Source organism: Oreochromis aureus, linkage group 20, assembly GCF_013358895.1.
Source record: "Oreochromis aureus strain Israel breed Guangdong linkage group 20, ZZ_aureus, whole genome shotgun sequence".
NCBI classification, from domain to species: domain Eukaryota; kingdom Metazoa; phylum Chordata; class Actinopteri; order Cichliformes; family Cichlidae; genus Oreochromis; species Oreochromis aureus.
In genome coordinates this window covers 27,983,268-27,998,643 of record NC_052961.1, presented here as the reverse complement: position 1 = coordinate 27,998,643, position 15,376 = coordinate 27,983,268, and the positions used below count along the sequence as shown (strand labels likewise).

General features: G+C 40.2%; 2 protein-coding genes across 9 annotated transcripts in view; one reads left to right on the top strand and one right to left on the bottom strand.

The window, feature by feature from the left end:
- Positions 1-6,715, top strand: part of LOC120435318 (polynucleotide 5'-hydroxyl-kinase NOL9-like) — a 15,192-nt gene extending 8,477 nt beyond the window's left edge. The window contains exons 12-13 of the mRNA XM_039604691.1: positions 1,710-1,805; positions 6,044-6,715. Coding sequence (XP_039460625.1) covers positions 1,710-1,805; positions 6,044-6,304 — 357 coding nt within the window. The 3' untranslated portion in view covers positions 6,305-6,715. The remainder of the gene's footprint in view (positions 1-1,709; positions 1,806-6,043) is intronic.
- A 10-nt stretch (positions 6,716-6,725) lies between these two features.
- Positions 6,726-13,705, bottom strand: LOC116330314 (filamin-A-like). 8 transcript variants are annotated; one of them, XR_005609636.1, is made up of 10 exons: positions 13,065-13,704; positions 12,012-12,158; positions 11,724-11,931; positions 10,314-10,697; positions 9,573-10,165; positions 8,643-8,725; positions 8,446-8,523; positions 7,764-7,893; positions 6,988-7,120; positions 6,727-6,884 (listed from the first exon to the last, which is right to left on the bottom strand). XR_005609636.1 is itself a non-coding variant. In XM_039604669.1 (9 exons), exons 4-8 carry the CDS (start codon positions 10,379-10,381, stop codon positions 7,001-7,003), a joined length of 534 nt encoding a protein of 177 aa, XP_039460603.1. In that variant the 5' UTR covers positions 10,382-10,697; positions 11,724-11,931; positions 12,012-12,158; positions 13,065-13,702; the 3' UTR covers positions 6,727-6,884; positions 6,988-7,000. The 8 variants fall into 8 exon arrangements, 5 of the variants coding, with proteins under 5 accessions (XP_039460603.1, XP_039460604.1, XP_039460605.1 ...); XR_005609637.1 differs by having other exon boundaries at positions 6,726-6,884; positions 8,602-8,725; positions 9,573-10,697; positions 13,065-13,705; XR_005609635.1 differs by having other exon boundaries at positions 6,726-6,884; positions 9,573-10,697.
- Positions 13,706-15,376: the final 1,671 nt, after the last annotated feature.

Sequence of the window (15,376 nt, the reverse complement as noted above, 5' to 3'; positions counted from 1 at the left end):
TCACGTGACAGCTGCCCAAAAATGAAGCCAAAACGTCTCTATCGCCCCCTGGTGTCTGGCTGCAGTATAGGTCATAAACCCCGCCTCCTCCATGTTAGCAGATGGGACTGGGGTCAGACTAAAATAAATAAATTCTTCCCAGATAATTTTTTTCCAAAGATGCTTTCTTTCATTATCAGTAGTTCTCATCACGCTGATTTATGTTCAAAGGGTCTCCTTTCTCATACGTTTGATTCTAATTACTACCACAATGCTGTTAAATTGGAGTGCAACGTCATCATAACAGCTTTGACTGGCAGCTGCAGTCACGGAGAAACTTAGGCATCTCTGTTTGCAGACTCTGGCTCCAAAAGCGCAACAAGTCAGCTCCCACAAGCAGGATATTTGGGCTTCATTTCTGTACAATGGGAGGAAGTGCTGTGGCGTCATCCATGTTTGGAGTCTAAAGTTAGTGTGTTTTGTAGTCAAAAGTTTTGTTGTGTGTCGGAACCAATGACATTGGTCAGAACAATGAGGCAATTACTGAATGTCACGGTAGCTGTCAAAAACACTCTTGTGTTGCAGTGTGCCCTGAAGTCACCATCAGAAACAGCATTGTTAAAGGTGAGACACGCTGTCCTCCTTTACAGTCATGTATTAAACTGAAACTTAAAAAAAAAACAAAAAAACTTTCAGTCCTCCACCTTTTTCTTATTTGTCGTTTTATTTCAGTAAACACCAGTTCACTGATATAGAGACTAATGCAATGCTTTTCAAACACTTGTAGCATGTCTCACTTCATTAGCCAACCCTAACATCAAATGGTCCTTTTTTGTGCTGTGCTTGTGAGGCTCGGGCATAGAAAGGAAAATGACGTAAACTTTCACACAAATGTGTTTAGTCAGTGATGGAAAAAAGTGAATCTTGTGGTCTCTCTTGCCATCCTTCCAGAGCACACCATCAGCATTGCCTTCCGAATGCTGCAGGATACACCCAGGGAGCCTTTTGCTCTCTGGCAGCTCACGGAGAATGACCTCCAGCCAAAGATGGGAGTGGTGATTGACCGTGAGTAATACTGCCTGGACCTCCCCACCTCCTGCACTGCAAGCATGTCTTTGCACTTGTTGCATTCCCTTAATGCTCTACATTGTTCTTTAAAAATAACAGGGAACAGAAGTGAACAGGTTTCTGTAAACTCGCCACCCTGGCGGTGATTTCCAGTCTATTTTTAAAAATGGCTCCAGACTTTTTTTACACAGTCAGTCAAGATTTTTGATAACCATTGCTAAAACAGAAGTAAAGTTAGACTTACCAGTCTCACCTGCTCGTGTCCATACTCATAAAGGAGCATGTCATACTGGTGTTTCAAATAGTTCTTGGATAATTATATAGTTCTCTCCAAATCTCCTCAGTTTAGCTAGAAAATAAACACAGTACTTGTTGGTAGAATTATTATTATTAATTGGTCTTTTGGAGCATTTAAATGCTGATGATAAAACTGATTTTTGGGGGTCAGGTCAGATCTTTCATTGTCTTTGATGGGTAGTCACATGTGGACTGACATGACACACAGCAATCTTCCATAACTGATTTTGCAAGGAGGCCATAAATTAAAATGTGAAAAAGTAACGGGTCTTCATTAATCCTGTGTAACTGAATAATCTCAATATTGTGGCTTTTATGAGAAATAATAAATGACTTTATTATCCTGTGTGTTTGTGTTTTTGCAGCCACCACCAAGCACCTGTTACTACATAGGTGAAGTGCAGGAGCTGACCTTTGACCAGCCGCAGGTCCACACGCTGTTCTATGGCAGTTTTCACAAGGTGAACATAAAGCTAAGAACATAGGCTACCCTAGGCTGAGAGGCGCCCTATGGTAGCTGGGAGACAGATAACCGTTCACACTCACTTTCCCACTGATGGGCATTTTAAATCACCATTTAACCTAACCCCAGTCCATTTCAACCATTTGAACTGTGAAAGGAAGACACAGGGAGAACACGGGGAGAACACGCAACTCCACGCAGAAAGACCTTCCTCCTGTGAGGCAACAGTGCTAACCAACCCACTGTGTATTCCTCTCATCTTATTACTGGCTGAGAATTTGGGAGAAGTTTTAAAGTAATGCGTATCAAAGTAGTCCAGTGTTTGCATATGCATGCATGCACTGCACACATCTTCCAAAAGCTGCTTTGGCAAATGTGTAACAGTGCCACTTTACCACCACAGCGTCAACAAACACAAAACAACTGTGTTTGTTAAACCATTAACAATCAAGTTGGAGCCACGACAGACTGACTCCATGGTGATGATGTTGTTCATTTGTCGGCTGCTCAAAATAATACAAGTGCTGCTCTCCCAAAGTGTGGGGTAGGGTTAGTGTTATGGCCAGCTCATATGATGCAATCTACTGTAAATAACACAAAAGCTTTTAGATCATTTATGATGTGATAATAATACTTTTAAACAATGTCAAATAACACAGTGGCTTGCAAAAGTATTCGGCCCCCTTGAACTTTTCCACATTTTGTCACATTACAGCCACAAACATGAATCAATTTCATTGGAATTCCACGTGAAAGACCAATACAAAGTGGTGTACACGTGAGAAGTGGAACGAAAATCATACATGATTCCAAACAGTTTTTACAAATAAATAACTGAAAAGTGGGTGTGCGTAATGACCGCACACCCCAGCAGTCCAACTGCTTTAAATCCTCAGTACTGTCACTTTCAACGTTTCATTATCATTACTTCAACTTCAATTCTCATGAGATTTTCACCAAAATCAAAACAGACATTTACCAAAAATATATGTTCCCCGAAAGAGTTCTTGTTTCATTTTTCAAAGTTACCTTTCCTTAGTTATTAGGGCACTATTTCCAGAGATGTTGAATGTAGCAGAGTCACTGTTTCTTGATAGATATGGTACATGAAAGATTAAAAATTCTTTCCTTCAATGTTAATGGAATACTCAACCCTATCAAACGATGTATGATTTTATCCAAGATGAAAAAGGAGAAGGCTGATATTGTATATTTACAGGAGATGCACCTAGACGACACAGAACATAAAAAACTACAAAGGATGGGTTTCACTAAGGTTTTTTTCTCATCACTCAAATCAAAGCACAAGAGGGGAGTTGCAATTGTGATATCTGACAGGGTTTCTTTTGAAAAAATGTATGAGGAGAAGGATGAGGAGGGTAGATATATTCTGGTCAGGGGAATGATAGAAGGCTCTGTTTTCACCCTGATCAGTGTATATATTCCGCCTGGCAGCACTTTCTCTTTTTACAAGAAGATAATCGAGTTGATGGTTACTCGGTCTAAAGGATTCCTGTGGAGGTGATCTGAACACACATTTAACCCCAAAACTTGATATATCAAAACAATCAAGCTCCAACAAAACAATTAGTAAAAAAGTGAAAGAGCTGATGAAGGACATGGGTTTGATTGACATATGGAGGGAAATGTTCCCCAATACAAGAAGATATACCTACTATTCCTCATCTCACTCATCATATACTAGAATAGACTATTTTCTTGTTTATAGCAGAGACAGCTCAAGAATGATTGACTCAGACATGGGAACAATAGATCTTAGCGACCATGCTCCAATACATATTGTAGTTGACTTGGAGGGAAATAAAAGCGATACATTATGGAGATTTAACCCCAGCTTACTTAATGATGCTAATTTTAGGAAAGAAATGAGTAATAGAATCCAACTGTATATGAAAGAAAATGATAATGGAGAAAAACATGCAATTGGGCACTTGAAAAGGCACAAATCCCACCCACCTGGAAAGGAGCAATTATATCTCTCATACCAAAGGAGGCCAAGGACAAGAACCAATGTGGGTCATACAGGCCGATTTCTGTACTTAACGTAGATTACCGTATCTATACATCCATAATGGCCAAACGAATGGAAAAAATACTCCCTAACCTCATACATAATGATCAGGCTGGTTTTATACATAAACGTCAAACCCAGGATAACACAAGACGCACTTTACACATAATGAACCATATACAACAACATACAGAGCAGGCTGTGATCCTCAGTCTTGATGCTGAAAAGGCATTTGACTCTGTTTGCTGGTAATACCTATATAGAGTTTTGCATAAATTTGGTTTTGATGAACTAATAATAAATAATGTAAGGGCATTATATGATAATCCATCTGCAAGGTTTAGAATCAGTGGCCACCTAACTCAATCTCTAACATTGGAGAGGGGAGTGAGACAAGGCTGTGCCTGGTCTCCTCTCCTCTTTGCTATTTTTCTGGAACCACTTGCCCAACATATTAGACAAAAACAGAAAAATCGTAGGTATTACAATAAATGATGTGGAACATAAAATAGCATGCTATGCCGATGATGTACTCTTATTCCTAAAAACACCTGAGGAGGCTCTGCCAGAGGTAATGAACTGTCTTAAAAACACGGGCCCAATGACAGGATACAAACTGAATCTAAATAAAACTGAAGCTCTTCCCTACAATTATAGTCCATCCGAAAAGCTCAAACAAACATACCCATTGAAATGGACCACAGACTCAATTAAATATTTGGGGGTAACACTTACTAAAGATACAAGTAGATTATTTGACAAAAACTACAACCATCTATATTAAAGGATCAAAGAGGACCTCACAAAATGGAATCATATCCCATGTTTGAGCATAAGCTCTAGAATAGAAACCATCAAAATTAATGTTTTACCAAGATTTCTATGTCTGTTCCAGACCCTCCCACTCCAGATTAATCAAAAAGACTTTACTGAATGGGATAAAACGATTTCTAGATTTATATGGCAAGGGAGACGACCCAGAATAAGATACAAAACATTGCAACTGCCTAAAGCGAACGGCGGCTGGGGCCTCCCGTGCTTAAAAAAATACTATACTTCAGCAATGATTAGGGCCGTGTTGCACTGGTGCGATCCCTCATATAAAGCAGCATGGAAGGAAATTGAAAGCAAAACAATATCCAATATGCATATACAGGCAGTTCTAGCGGATCAAAATCTACAGGACTACGTTTCCAAAATAAGAAATCCCTTGGTAAAGGCCACACTAGGGGTCTGGAAAACGGTGGTAAAAGAAAATAAGCTGGAGAAGGATATAAAAATATTAAAATGGTGTGCATACGATTCGGAATTTACACCAAATCAAATGGACCCTAGTTTTAAAAGCTGGATAGATAAAGGAATTACATCGATGTGTGGTATAGTAAAGAAGGGTGAAATCATGAGTTTCCAAACTCTAAAGCAAATGTTTCATTTAGAAAACCAAGACCACTATAGATACCTACAGTTAAGAAACTTCTACACCCGAAGCATCAAAAACCAAACATCCACTACTGTGAGGCCACTTATCCAACTCTTTGTAAATGCTTATAAGACAGAAATTAAGAAAGGTGTAATCTCACAAATATACAACAGTCTTCATGATCTCAGCAATTATTCAACAAAGTATATAAAAGAAAGATGGGAGAAAGAAGGAGGTCAGGTAATTACAGAAGAGGAATGGCAGAACATTTGTTCCTTTCATTGGAAAAGTACAAAATCACATGTATGGAAGGAATTCTGTTGGAAAAGTTTTGCTCGTTTTTTCATTACCCCAGCTATAAAGGCACATTATGATGAAGGAAGTTGTGAATGTTGGAGGAACTGTGGCTCAGAAACAGCACATCACTACCATATATTTTGGGATTGTAAGAATATCAAGAACTATTGGAGAGAAGTCCATAAAGCGCTGCAAAACATATTTGGTACATATTTACCCTTTGACTTCAAATCCATATTCTTGGGGTACATATCCCCAGACATAAAGGATATAGATAAATACTTATTTGGTGTGCTGCTGGCTGCAAGTAAAAAGGCACTGACTAAAAGATGGTTGACACAGGATCCACCAACATTAAACAGCTGGATTGATGTAACTTTTGAAATTTACAAGATGGAAAAGATTACTTTTTTAGTGAATTTTGATTATGAAAAATTCGTAAAACACTGGGGAAAATGGTTCCGCTATATGAGTCCTATAAGGCCAGATATTGCTGATACTCATCATTGAAGGAATGGCCAGGTACTTTTCTTGCTTGCTTACTTTGTTTTTGATAATAACATGTACTAATGTTATGTCACCATCTGCTACCGAAAGTGTTGGTTCTACAAAAAATGAACAAACAAACAAAACAACACAACCCCACCATCACCACCTGGATGACAAATATTTTCCTAAACTAAAGAGCAGGAACAGTGGCTTACTGGTTCAAATAACAAATAGTCCAGAATATACCCTTTTTTTGTGACTCATCTTTGGAAACTGCTGCTACTACTGCTTTGACTGGTACACAGTTCAAGTGAAGGCTCAAAAGGACCTGTTTACATTAGCATAAAAACTATAACCCTTTTTTCATGTTTATTCTTGTTTTTAAATCCTTGCGATTGTGATTTTCAATTTTGATCTTGTCAATTTCGTCAAACATTTTCATAAAAGTGTTATGAAGAGTTGTTCCATGTAGTATGACGGAAAACATTCCGACCGTATTATAGACCAATAAACTAAATAAACAGACTGTTTTTTGTTAGTACTCTGACTTTGTGAGGCAGTACAGGTATTCTTACCACTGCGGCTGAGTCCTGGTCCCTCTGCCTTGAGAAGGATCCACTTTGACCCTGAACGGTGTCATTGGAATAGCCTAAACCCAAACAGCCTTTGTCCTGATGGCAGAGGACAAAGGCTGTGTTAGCATGTTACCTTTGCAGGTAATGCTCTACAGTCATTTTTAGCCTCAAACAGCAGGTGGGTTGAATAAGTTTCCCTGTAATATGTTTCCCAGGGTCGGAGACCTTCACCTTGTTTGGATGACAGCCTGCTCCGATATTCATCTGTGGGCACAAACACCAAAACTCAAGAGACTTTTCAGTGAGAAGAAAAGACAAACCCTGCATGCCAGAGTGAAAGTGAGAGTGTGTGTGAGTGCATACTCACCCTGAATGGACTCTCAGTCTCCCCAGGAGACCATCACAGTCTGCTTCACAGGCTTACGTGGGGTGTAGGTGCAGGTGTATGTGCTGTTGCCATTATCCTTAACCTGGACATCCACAGAATTGACTTCACCATCCTGTGCAGAAGACAAGGGATTAGTTCTATCAGATTTAACACACCGTAGTTTTCGGACCATAAGGCGCACTGTTGATGAACAGGTCTGGTTTCATACATGAGGCGCACTGGATTATAAAACGCATTAAGCGAAACAAAACAGTCAGATAAGTCAAACTTTACTCGACTCTTTCTTCTAGCTTCCTCTACTTCCGTACCATTGATTCATTAATGTTGAAATCTCTCACAGCTGCTCTATTCTCATGTTCTACTGCGTGACTGACAGCCTTGAGTTTGAAATCCGCTTCGTAAGCATGTCTCTTAACAGGTGCCATTTTGGGGTCCTTATCCACACACGATACAGTAATATTATGTTGAAGCGCAGTGCGTATCACTCCGCGAGGCTCCTGACTACGTAACCGTGACGCTCCGACAATCCATCAAGCGGTGCGACTTCGTAGCTTACCAAAGTCGTACTAAAACATTTTTTGACAGACTTTTGAGCGCCGTGTATTACATAAAATCGGTTCAAGGTCAGTAAGCACAACCAGAATTCATACATAAGGCGCACAATTAAAGGATTTTAAGTGCGACTCATACTCTGAAAAATACGGTACATGCAATATATTTAACATATTTGTGGTCATATACAAAGCCAGATATACCTGGGCTATAATTTTCAGAGGAGCTTTTCCTCCTTGCTTGGCATCAACTGTGAATTCAGTGGGTTTTCCAACAGCCAGACCACTGCTCTGAAGGCCTGGACCGTACGCCTTAACCCTAGAGAAAACTATTCTAAACAAACAATTAAAAAAGGAACAAGTCAAAGATCTACTACAGCCAAAGAAGATCATTTACAGACTATAGTGCTGTGAAAAAATATTTGCCTCCTTTCTGATTTCGTATCTTATTCCATATTTGTCACACTTACACGTTTCAGATCAATACATTTATAATATTAGACAAGAATGTGTAATATTAAACGGCAGTTTTCAAGGGGAAAAAGCGATCCAAACATACTTGGTCCTATATGAAAAAGTAATTGCACCTAAAACCCGATACCTTGTGTGTCACCTCTGACACCAAGAACTGCAGCAAGCGTTTGGTGCTAGAGGTCACATTTTGAGTTTGTGAGGATATTTAAGGTAGACACACGTAGTTAGCGGCAGGTGTGTTGTTGATCGAGAAGGCTTAGCCTCCACAGGAGAGCTTTCAGCCATGAAAAGTGTGTCCATCACAAGCCCACCACCATGATCTCAGGTCTTGAGGCAACAATCATGAAAACTAATCTTAACTGAGAGTGTTGGATGTCCTCATTGTTGCAGAGCACATGGACAGCATACTCACCTGGTTCTGTGGGCCCGCAGCGCATGTCACACCATCCATCACCCTTGTCATCACATTCAATCTTGGTCTGAGAGAAACCTGAAGAGAAATAGAGCAACTTCAGAGAAGAAACTGAAGCTGATCAGCACATGCTTTCAGGACCCCCCTTGTACCAACATTGTCTCCAACAGCCTCCACCACAAAGTCAGCAGATTTACCAACAACGCCTCCTTCCAGTCCAGGACCCCAGGCCCTCACCTTCTGCTGGCCAGCCTCAGTGCCAATCTTAGCCTCCATGGGACTAAACAGAGCATAGAATGATCAGTCACAATGGCAAGTTGGAGTATTCCAGTTATTGTACTGTTTGCATGCCCATGTGTAGCTGCATGGAATATGTTCCAGGTGTGGTGGGCTAATACTCAAATCCATACACACCATCGCCAACATCTTTCTGTTTACACAAACCCTCAAGACCCTCTGTGAACACAGCAAAATGCCTTTGCATTATTTCTTTTAATCAAGTCTTATCTGATCATTTGAGGAAGAAAGAAAACACAAGCGTCCCCAGTCTGTTTATAGTAAAACCAGAAACCATAAATTAACAATTCACTTTAATCATGCATTAACAATTTGTTGGCCGCTTAGAACAACATTTAAAAAACAAAAAAAAACATAGCTCAGAGTATAAATCCCTTTGAGGCAATAATAATTTTAGGTTACTTTACAAAGTAAAAAGAAAAACAAAGGTACATTTTAAAATCCTTTGTTTATGGACAGAATTCTTCCTGTTGGACACAAGAAGCAGACTCCAAAAAACCTTTGAGACTCTGCAGAAGTCTGATTAGGCTGCTGTTCATGCAACTGGCTCACTGTGGTGTGATAACAGTGTACTTCTTGCAAACAGTTTGCAACAAAAAACTGAACGTCCTTCACATGATCCAAAGTGGGCCCTTCAAACAGTCAAGCACCTGGAACTGTTTGTGTACTTAATAATATACTGGTGAGCTTCTCTAAGTTACAGTAGCTTGTGTTAGTATGTGTACACAAGGACATAAACGTTCAATGGTGAAAACACACAGTAGAATAAAATTGTAAGACGTCATCAGTTGATGCAGTTTAAGGACACTTGTTCTTATGTGCAGTCTCACCTGGAGCTCACGTTTCTAGTTCATGACCAAAGATTCTTCAATTAATAGTTTAAAGATGTCCATCAATGCACTGCTAACTGCTCTTCAACCTTATAAAAATCAACATGCATTTTGAATAAGAAACACTTTGACAAAACCAAAAGCTTCACTGTGCTTAGTGATTTATATGTCTAAAAAAACAGGTTCAGTTTGTAACTGAGAGAGCGGCTCGGTGGCGCTGAATTAGATTTCCAATAGAAACACAATTTCATATGTTGTAGTAACAACACACTGCCACAAGATGGCAGCCTAGGCCTACTTTACCATGCTGTTCCAGTAAAAAAGAAAAAGTGACAGAGCCTTGAAAGAGTGACAGAGACACTTTTTATGAACTCATCTGTAATGTGTCACCTTTTCTGTAGAATGAAGAAGTGCTTCCCTTCTTTTAAAGCAAATACAGGCTTACAAAGATCCTCTAAACATGTTTCTGAAATAATCCTAAACACAATCATTAAATCAAAAATGCAAGAAACAATTTATTGATCCTGAACGATGTCCCCGACCAGCAGGCTGCAGTCAGAGTGAGTCAACAGAACTGTCAACACCCGTGGAGCCTGGCCAACAAGACAGGATTATAATGAAATACAGTACAAGCTCAGGGCAGCACAGGCTTAAGCAGATCAAGGAGGAAATCGGGTAAACCCTCCAGCAGTTATTTCTGTGTCCATTTTGGGTTAAAAACAAAAAACACGTCATAACTACCTGTGGATGCTGGCTGAGCCTCTGACGGTTGAGTGATATGTCATTAAGCAGGTAGTCAGAGTTCTCATTGATCAGTTCCTTGAGGGAAGCGTATCCACAGACCTTATTGATGTTCCATATGGAGCTCAGCGCCGCCTGGCTGACCAGCAGCGTCTCCTCACCAGCTTTCTCCAGCACAGGATACAGCCAGGTCGTCAACAAGGGACGGAAATCGCGGCCCAGCGCCTCAGCACAGCAGGCGAAGGCCTCCAGTTGGATGCACAGCTGACAGATGTTGCTGTTGAGCTGGTGGATCGTGGACGCAGATGTTGATGATGAAGGAATCACTTGGAGAGAGCCGGCATCACTGTTGCATATGGAGAGGAGTCTGGATGGACTGAGCAGCTACGCAAAGAGACAAAACACATGTTAATGCACTGCTTTTTAGCCACTTTTACACATGCACTGCAGCTCTGAAGTTTTCAAGATATTATCCATGCACGTGAGAACGCAAATGTCTGACACAGTTACATCAGACATTAAACAGCCTTTAGCCTTCCTGCTCCTGAAAGCCTGTATTATATCTGACTGTGCTCATGTGGGGACAGCACAGATCAGCCTTTCTCAAAGTCAAGAGTGGGGCCAATTTAGGATCTTCACTCAAATTTAAAATACAAGGGAAACTGATGTATTTCCTTACATGAACAAAAACAACACATGCTGTTATAAAATGCTCATCCTACGCAGTCATATGCAAAGTGTTAAAATCAGTGTGTGATCCACCTGCCACTAAGAGATATTATTTCTCTTTGGTAGATGGAAAAAATATAATCAAACTCACTGTCAGTAGCTACAACAGCACATTTGTTATAATATGATGAATCAAGCATTTAGATATTAAATAGTATTGAGGGAGACAGGATCAAATACAGTGGGGCAAAAAAGTATTTAGTCAGCCACCAATTGTGTGCAGGTTCTCCCACTTAAAAAGATGAGAGCGGCCTGTAATTTTCATCATAGGTGTACCTCTAACTTGTCTGAGTTTTAAAGAATTGATTTGCAAATTATGGTGGAAAATAACTATTTGGTCACCTCATTTTTTGCCCCACTGTAAGTGTAAACTTCTTTATATTCCTTTTCGACTATGTCAACTGTGTGATATACTAAGATATTTGTGGCAACTCGATGTGCTTTGTCCACTTTTATTATCGCATTGCTCTGTTAACCAAAGAGAATACCTCAGTTCATTGTATGTTTGACTATAATTTACAAAAAACTAAAACATGATTTCACATCGTTTCTACAATAACTGTCATCTGAGCCCACAAACTCAACAGGACAGTGCTTACTCAAGTCATGGCTCAAGTGACTTGAAGGGCCGTTTTCAAAGAAAACTTAAAGCGTATAAGCAACCAAGGGAGTGAGTCCTACCTGGCCACTGGACAACATTCAATGACAGTGCACTTGCTGGCATCTCGGGTGGGCAGAGCCCTGATTCAGTAGGGTGAATAAGGGATCTCGTCTCCTCCGTACTTAATGAGTGTGGTGTACCTGTCAGTCATGTCTGGTACATAAGACACCAGGTAGGTCCCATCATGGTTGTCACAGATATTTGCTTCTTGGGCTTCCCGTCTGGGTCCTTCAGGAGAAAACAAAAACTGTTACCTAAATATCAACACTTTGGTTACATTATTGTGTGGTCCGCGTTCATGCACTCACAGCGATCTACACTGCCAGCAGTCCCTCGCCTGCATCTTTGCCATCAATGTTGAACTTCACTGGCAGAGAGCTGGGCACTCCAGTGGTTTTAAGGCCGGATCCACTTGCACGCACCTTGCTGGCATCATGGGTGGGCAGCACCTTCACCTTGTAAGGGTGGACAAAAGGGAAGAGAAGAACAACACGCTCACAAATGAAAGGAGCCTCATTTACAGAACCCAGTAAACCACACAAAGACTTTTCCATTTTTAAAGCTGGCCAGAGTGCAACACTGTAACATGTAACACCTAGAAGGTTCAGATGGTTGCAGTACTTTGCTCATTTGGATCAAAAGTTTGGGGGAAAATCTTTCATTAAATCAAGTGATTGTAATGCTCTTGCTTCCGTTGTGTAGTTAACCATCTATCATTTTAGATGTTTCATTAGCAGCCTGATGAAATTAGCTGTGTCGTTAGCCCACTTCAGCCATCCAAACAGATGACCATCTAAGGTGAATTATGCAGATCACTAGCACAGTACACAGATTACCACTTCTTATTCCAGCCAGACTTCTTGTTACTTCATTCTAATCATGCAGTAACAACAAAGATTTATTCCTACTGGCTTTTTAAAATGTGCTTCTTCTATTCTAGAAAAACAAAAACATGTTATCACAGGCTTTTGTTTTTTTCAATGACATTTGTGTTGGCTGTGTCAGTTGCAGGCAAACATTTATCATAATGGTTAGATATTAGGAAATAGCTTAAAATCAGTGCATATTTAACTTGTTACACTGCCTTAATGTTGCCTGCATGGGATCTCCTCATCAGCATATGACTGTACCCTGGATGATGATATGTGAGGAGCTTGAACTTGATTCGCTAACACAAACTAATTTAGCTAGCTTAGCACACATGTCTTGTGGCAAGATATATGCACCTAAATGCTTTAAGTCATTGGCTGTTCTGCCAAATTCCCACCAACCTGCAACTTTGTGAGCTGACTGTTTCGGGATTTTCTGTTTTAGACAACAAAAGAAAAGAAAAAGATCTACAGATTCAGGCTTTTCCTTACCTGTGGTAGTCGCATAGAATGACGTCACTGACACTGGTTTAATATGAAAACAAACTTTCTCAAACAAAAAAACAAAAACAAAAAAAGAAGAAGTGAGTCGGCGTGTCATCTTTACCGAGCACCATACATGTTTTGCCTCACATTAAAATTATTATTTTTCCTTTTCAAAAATAATTTGTCTTCAGAGAAGTCAAATATATCAAATTTGCACGAATTCCACGGCCCGGCAGGTGGCGCAGAGCACTTGTCGCTGGCCCCTGGCAGGTTGAAGCACAGACAGTCGGTGGTTCGAGTCTCGCTCGGTCAAAATCATCTCTGTAGCTTCGGCCTGCTAGCGGGATTCCTGGTCTGCGCAGGGAATCCCGAGTTTTTTTTCTTTCTTTTTTTTTTTCTTTTTTGGGGTGTTGGGGCCTTTATTTAGAAAGCTGGGACTATCTCCGTTGTCATGGCTACCAACAACAACGCCAGCTTGGGGGAGAGCAGAGAGCCGATAGCCGATAAGCACAGACTCATTCATCCTTTCTCCACTTTCTTTTCACAGCTGCTGCTGACGCTGGGACTTGTGTGGCTTTGCAGTTTTTGCCTTGTTGGGAGCTTTTAAGGACCAGCCTTGAATTTTACACATTTGACGTCACTGACATTGGTTTAATATGAAAACAAACTTTCTCAAACAAAAAAACAAAAACAAAAAAAGAAGAAGTGAGTCAGCACCATACATGTTTTGCCTCACATTAAAATTATTATTTTTCCTTTTCAAAAATAATTTGATTGATATCATGCCTTGTATGGTGTCAGGAAGACACACACACATATGCATGTCTTAACCGTCACGTGGTTAAGTGAATTGTGTGTAACCTCTGTTGTCAATAAAAGAGTGAGGCGGACGCAGAGGAGCTGGAGTTGCTTGGACAGGCGAGTGGCAGCTCTGCTCTCCGACGCTCCCCTTGCAAGTAAAACGTACTGAGGTGTCTGTGTGTTTGCTTTCAGTAACAGTTTCTGTTTACCAGCAGGGTTGACTTAAACCCAACAGAATCATTCATTGTAAATTACTTCTGATGTTTGAGGAAATATCTACACAGGTATGCAGAAACCCACTTTTACTAACAATCACTCCTGTATATTGTAATCTTAGACTGTGATTCTGTGTCCAAGTTTATCAGGTCAGATGGATAATATACGAGTAGAAAAACCTTTCAAAGAATAAGCCATTCCAGATGAAAATAGCATAGCTCAGGTTTTGTGCAACTGCATTTCATAAAGTGAAAAGCATTGTTCTCATCAAAGGAAGCATTACATTTAGAAAGTTTGGGGTCCTGAGCAATGACTTTTTGGGTTCAAAGGGATGAAAAGCTGCTGGAGTGTGTGCTAATGTCTGTAGAAAAAGGTTTTTATACAACTGGACGTGTCACTCTCTTTTCAGGAAAGTGCAAATTTGATCTAATCATATTAGAAATGTTGTGTTTCAGACACAGATGTTGCTAGATTTACTATTTTTGAAGCGAGTATAATATTTTGTATAAGGATGAGGGTGTTTATGTATGAAACTGGAACAAAAAGTGAAGATTTCTTACACCGTGGTGCGTAACTCCCTACAAACAAAAGTGCAAACTGGGTCCAGTTATGTCTTGATGCATGCTCAATCATCCAGGTAACTAAATCCCAAAAGGTTCATTCTGTTAGATGAGATAAGACTTTATTGATCCCACGGCGGGGAAATTTTTTCCAGCTCTTTTGCCAGCTCTGTCCTGGACTGTCCGCTGAAGTCCATCGAGCAGGTTGGGGAGGAGAGGATGTTGTCTAAGCTAACATCCATCATGGACAACACCTCCCACCCCCTGCATGAGACTGTACGAGCACTGAGCAGCTCCTTCAGCAGTGGACTTTTACGCCCACAGTGTAGGAAGGAGCGCTACCGCAGGTCATTCTTACCAGCAGCTGTCAGACTCTATAATGCAGCTTAACATTCCTTTGGTCATCTTACTCACCAGCTTGTTAGTTTACTCTACATTTTATACATATCTCCGTACAATTTTCTCAATTTTTCTATACATATTCTGTACATTGTTACCTGTATATACGAACTTCGGTTGCTTACGTTCATAGGACCACCCTGTGTCTTCCTTTTATATTTTATTTTCCCTTGCTGTAAGAGCTCTGTAACACCAAATTTTCTAATCAGTGGGATTATAAAGGTTTATTCTATTCTATTCTATTCTATTCTATTCTATTCTATTCTATGTTTTATATTTGTTTGTATTTTATTTGTATTTTCCTTCTGCTATCTGTACCTGAGCTGAGGAAAAAATTTCCCC

Excerpts from the sequence above, each read along its gene's own strand:
- LOC116330314 (XM_039604669.1), bottom strand. The coding sequence starts at position 10,381 with ATGAGAACTCTGACTACCTGCTTAATGACATATCACTCAACCGTCAGA. Across the intron at positions 8,726-10,313 it reads GGCTCAGCCAGCATCCACAG|TCCCATGGAGGCTAAGATTG; the intron begins GTAGTTATGACG and ends TGCTCTGTTTAG. Across the intron at positions 7,889-8,445 it reads CTGCGGGCCCACAGAACCAG|TTTTCTCTAGGGTTAAGGCG; the intron begins GTGAGTATGCTG and ends TGTTTAGAATAG.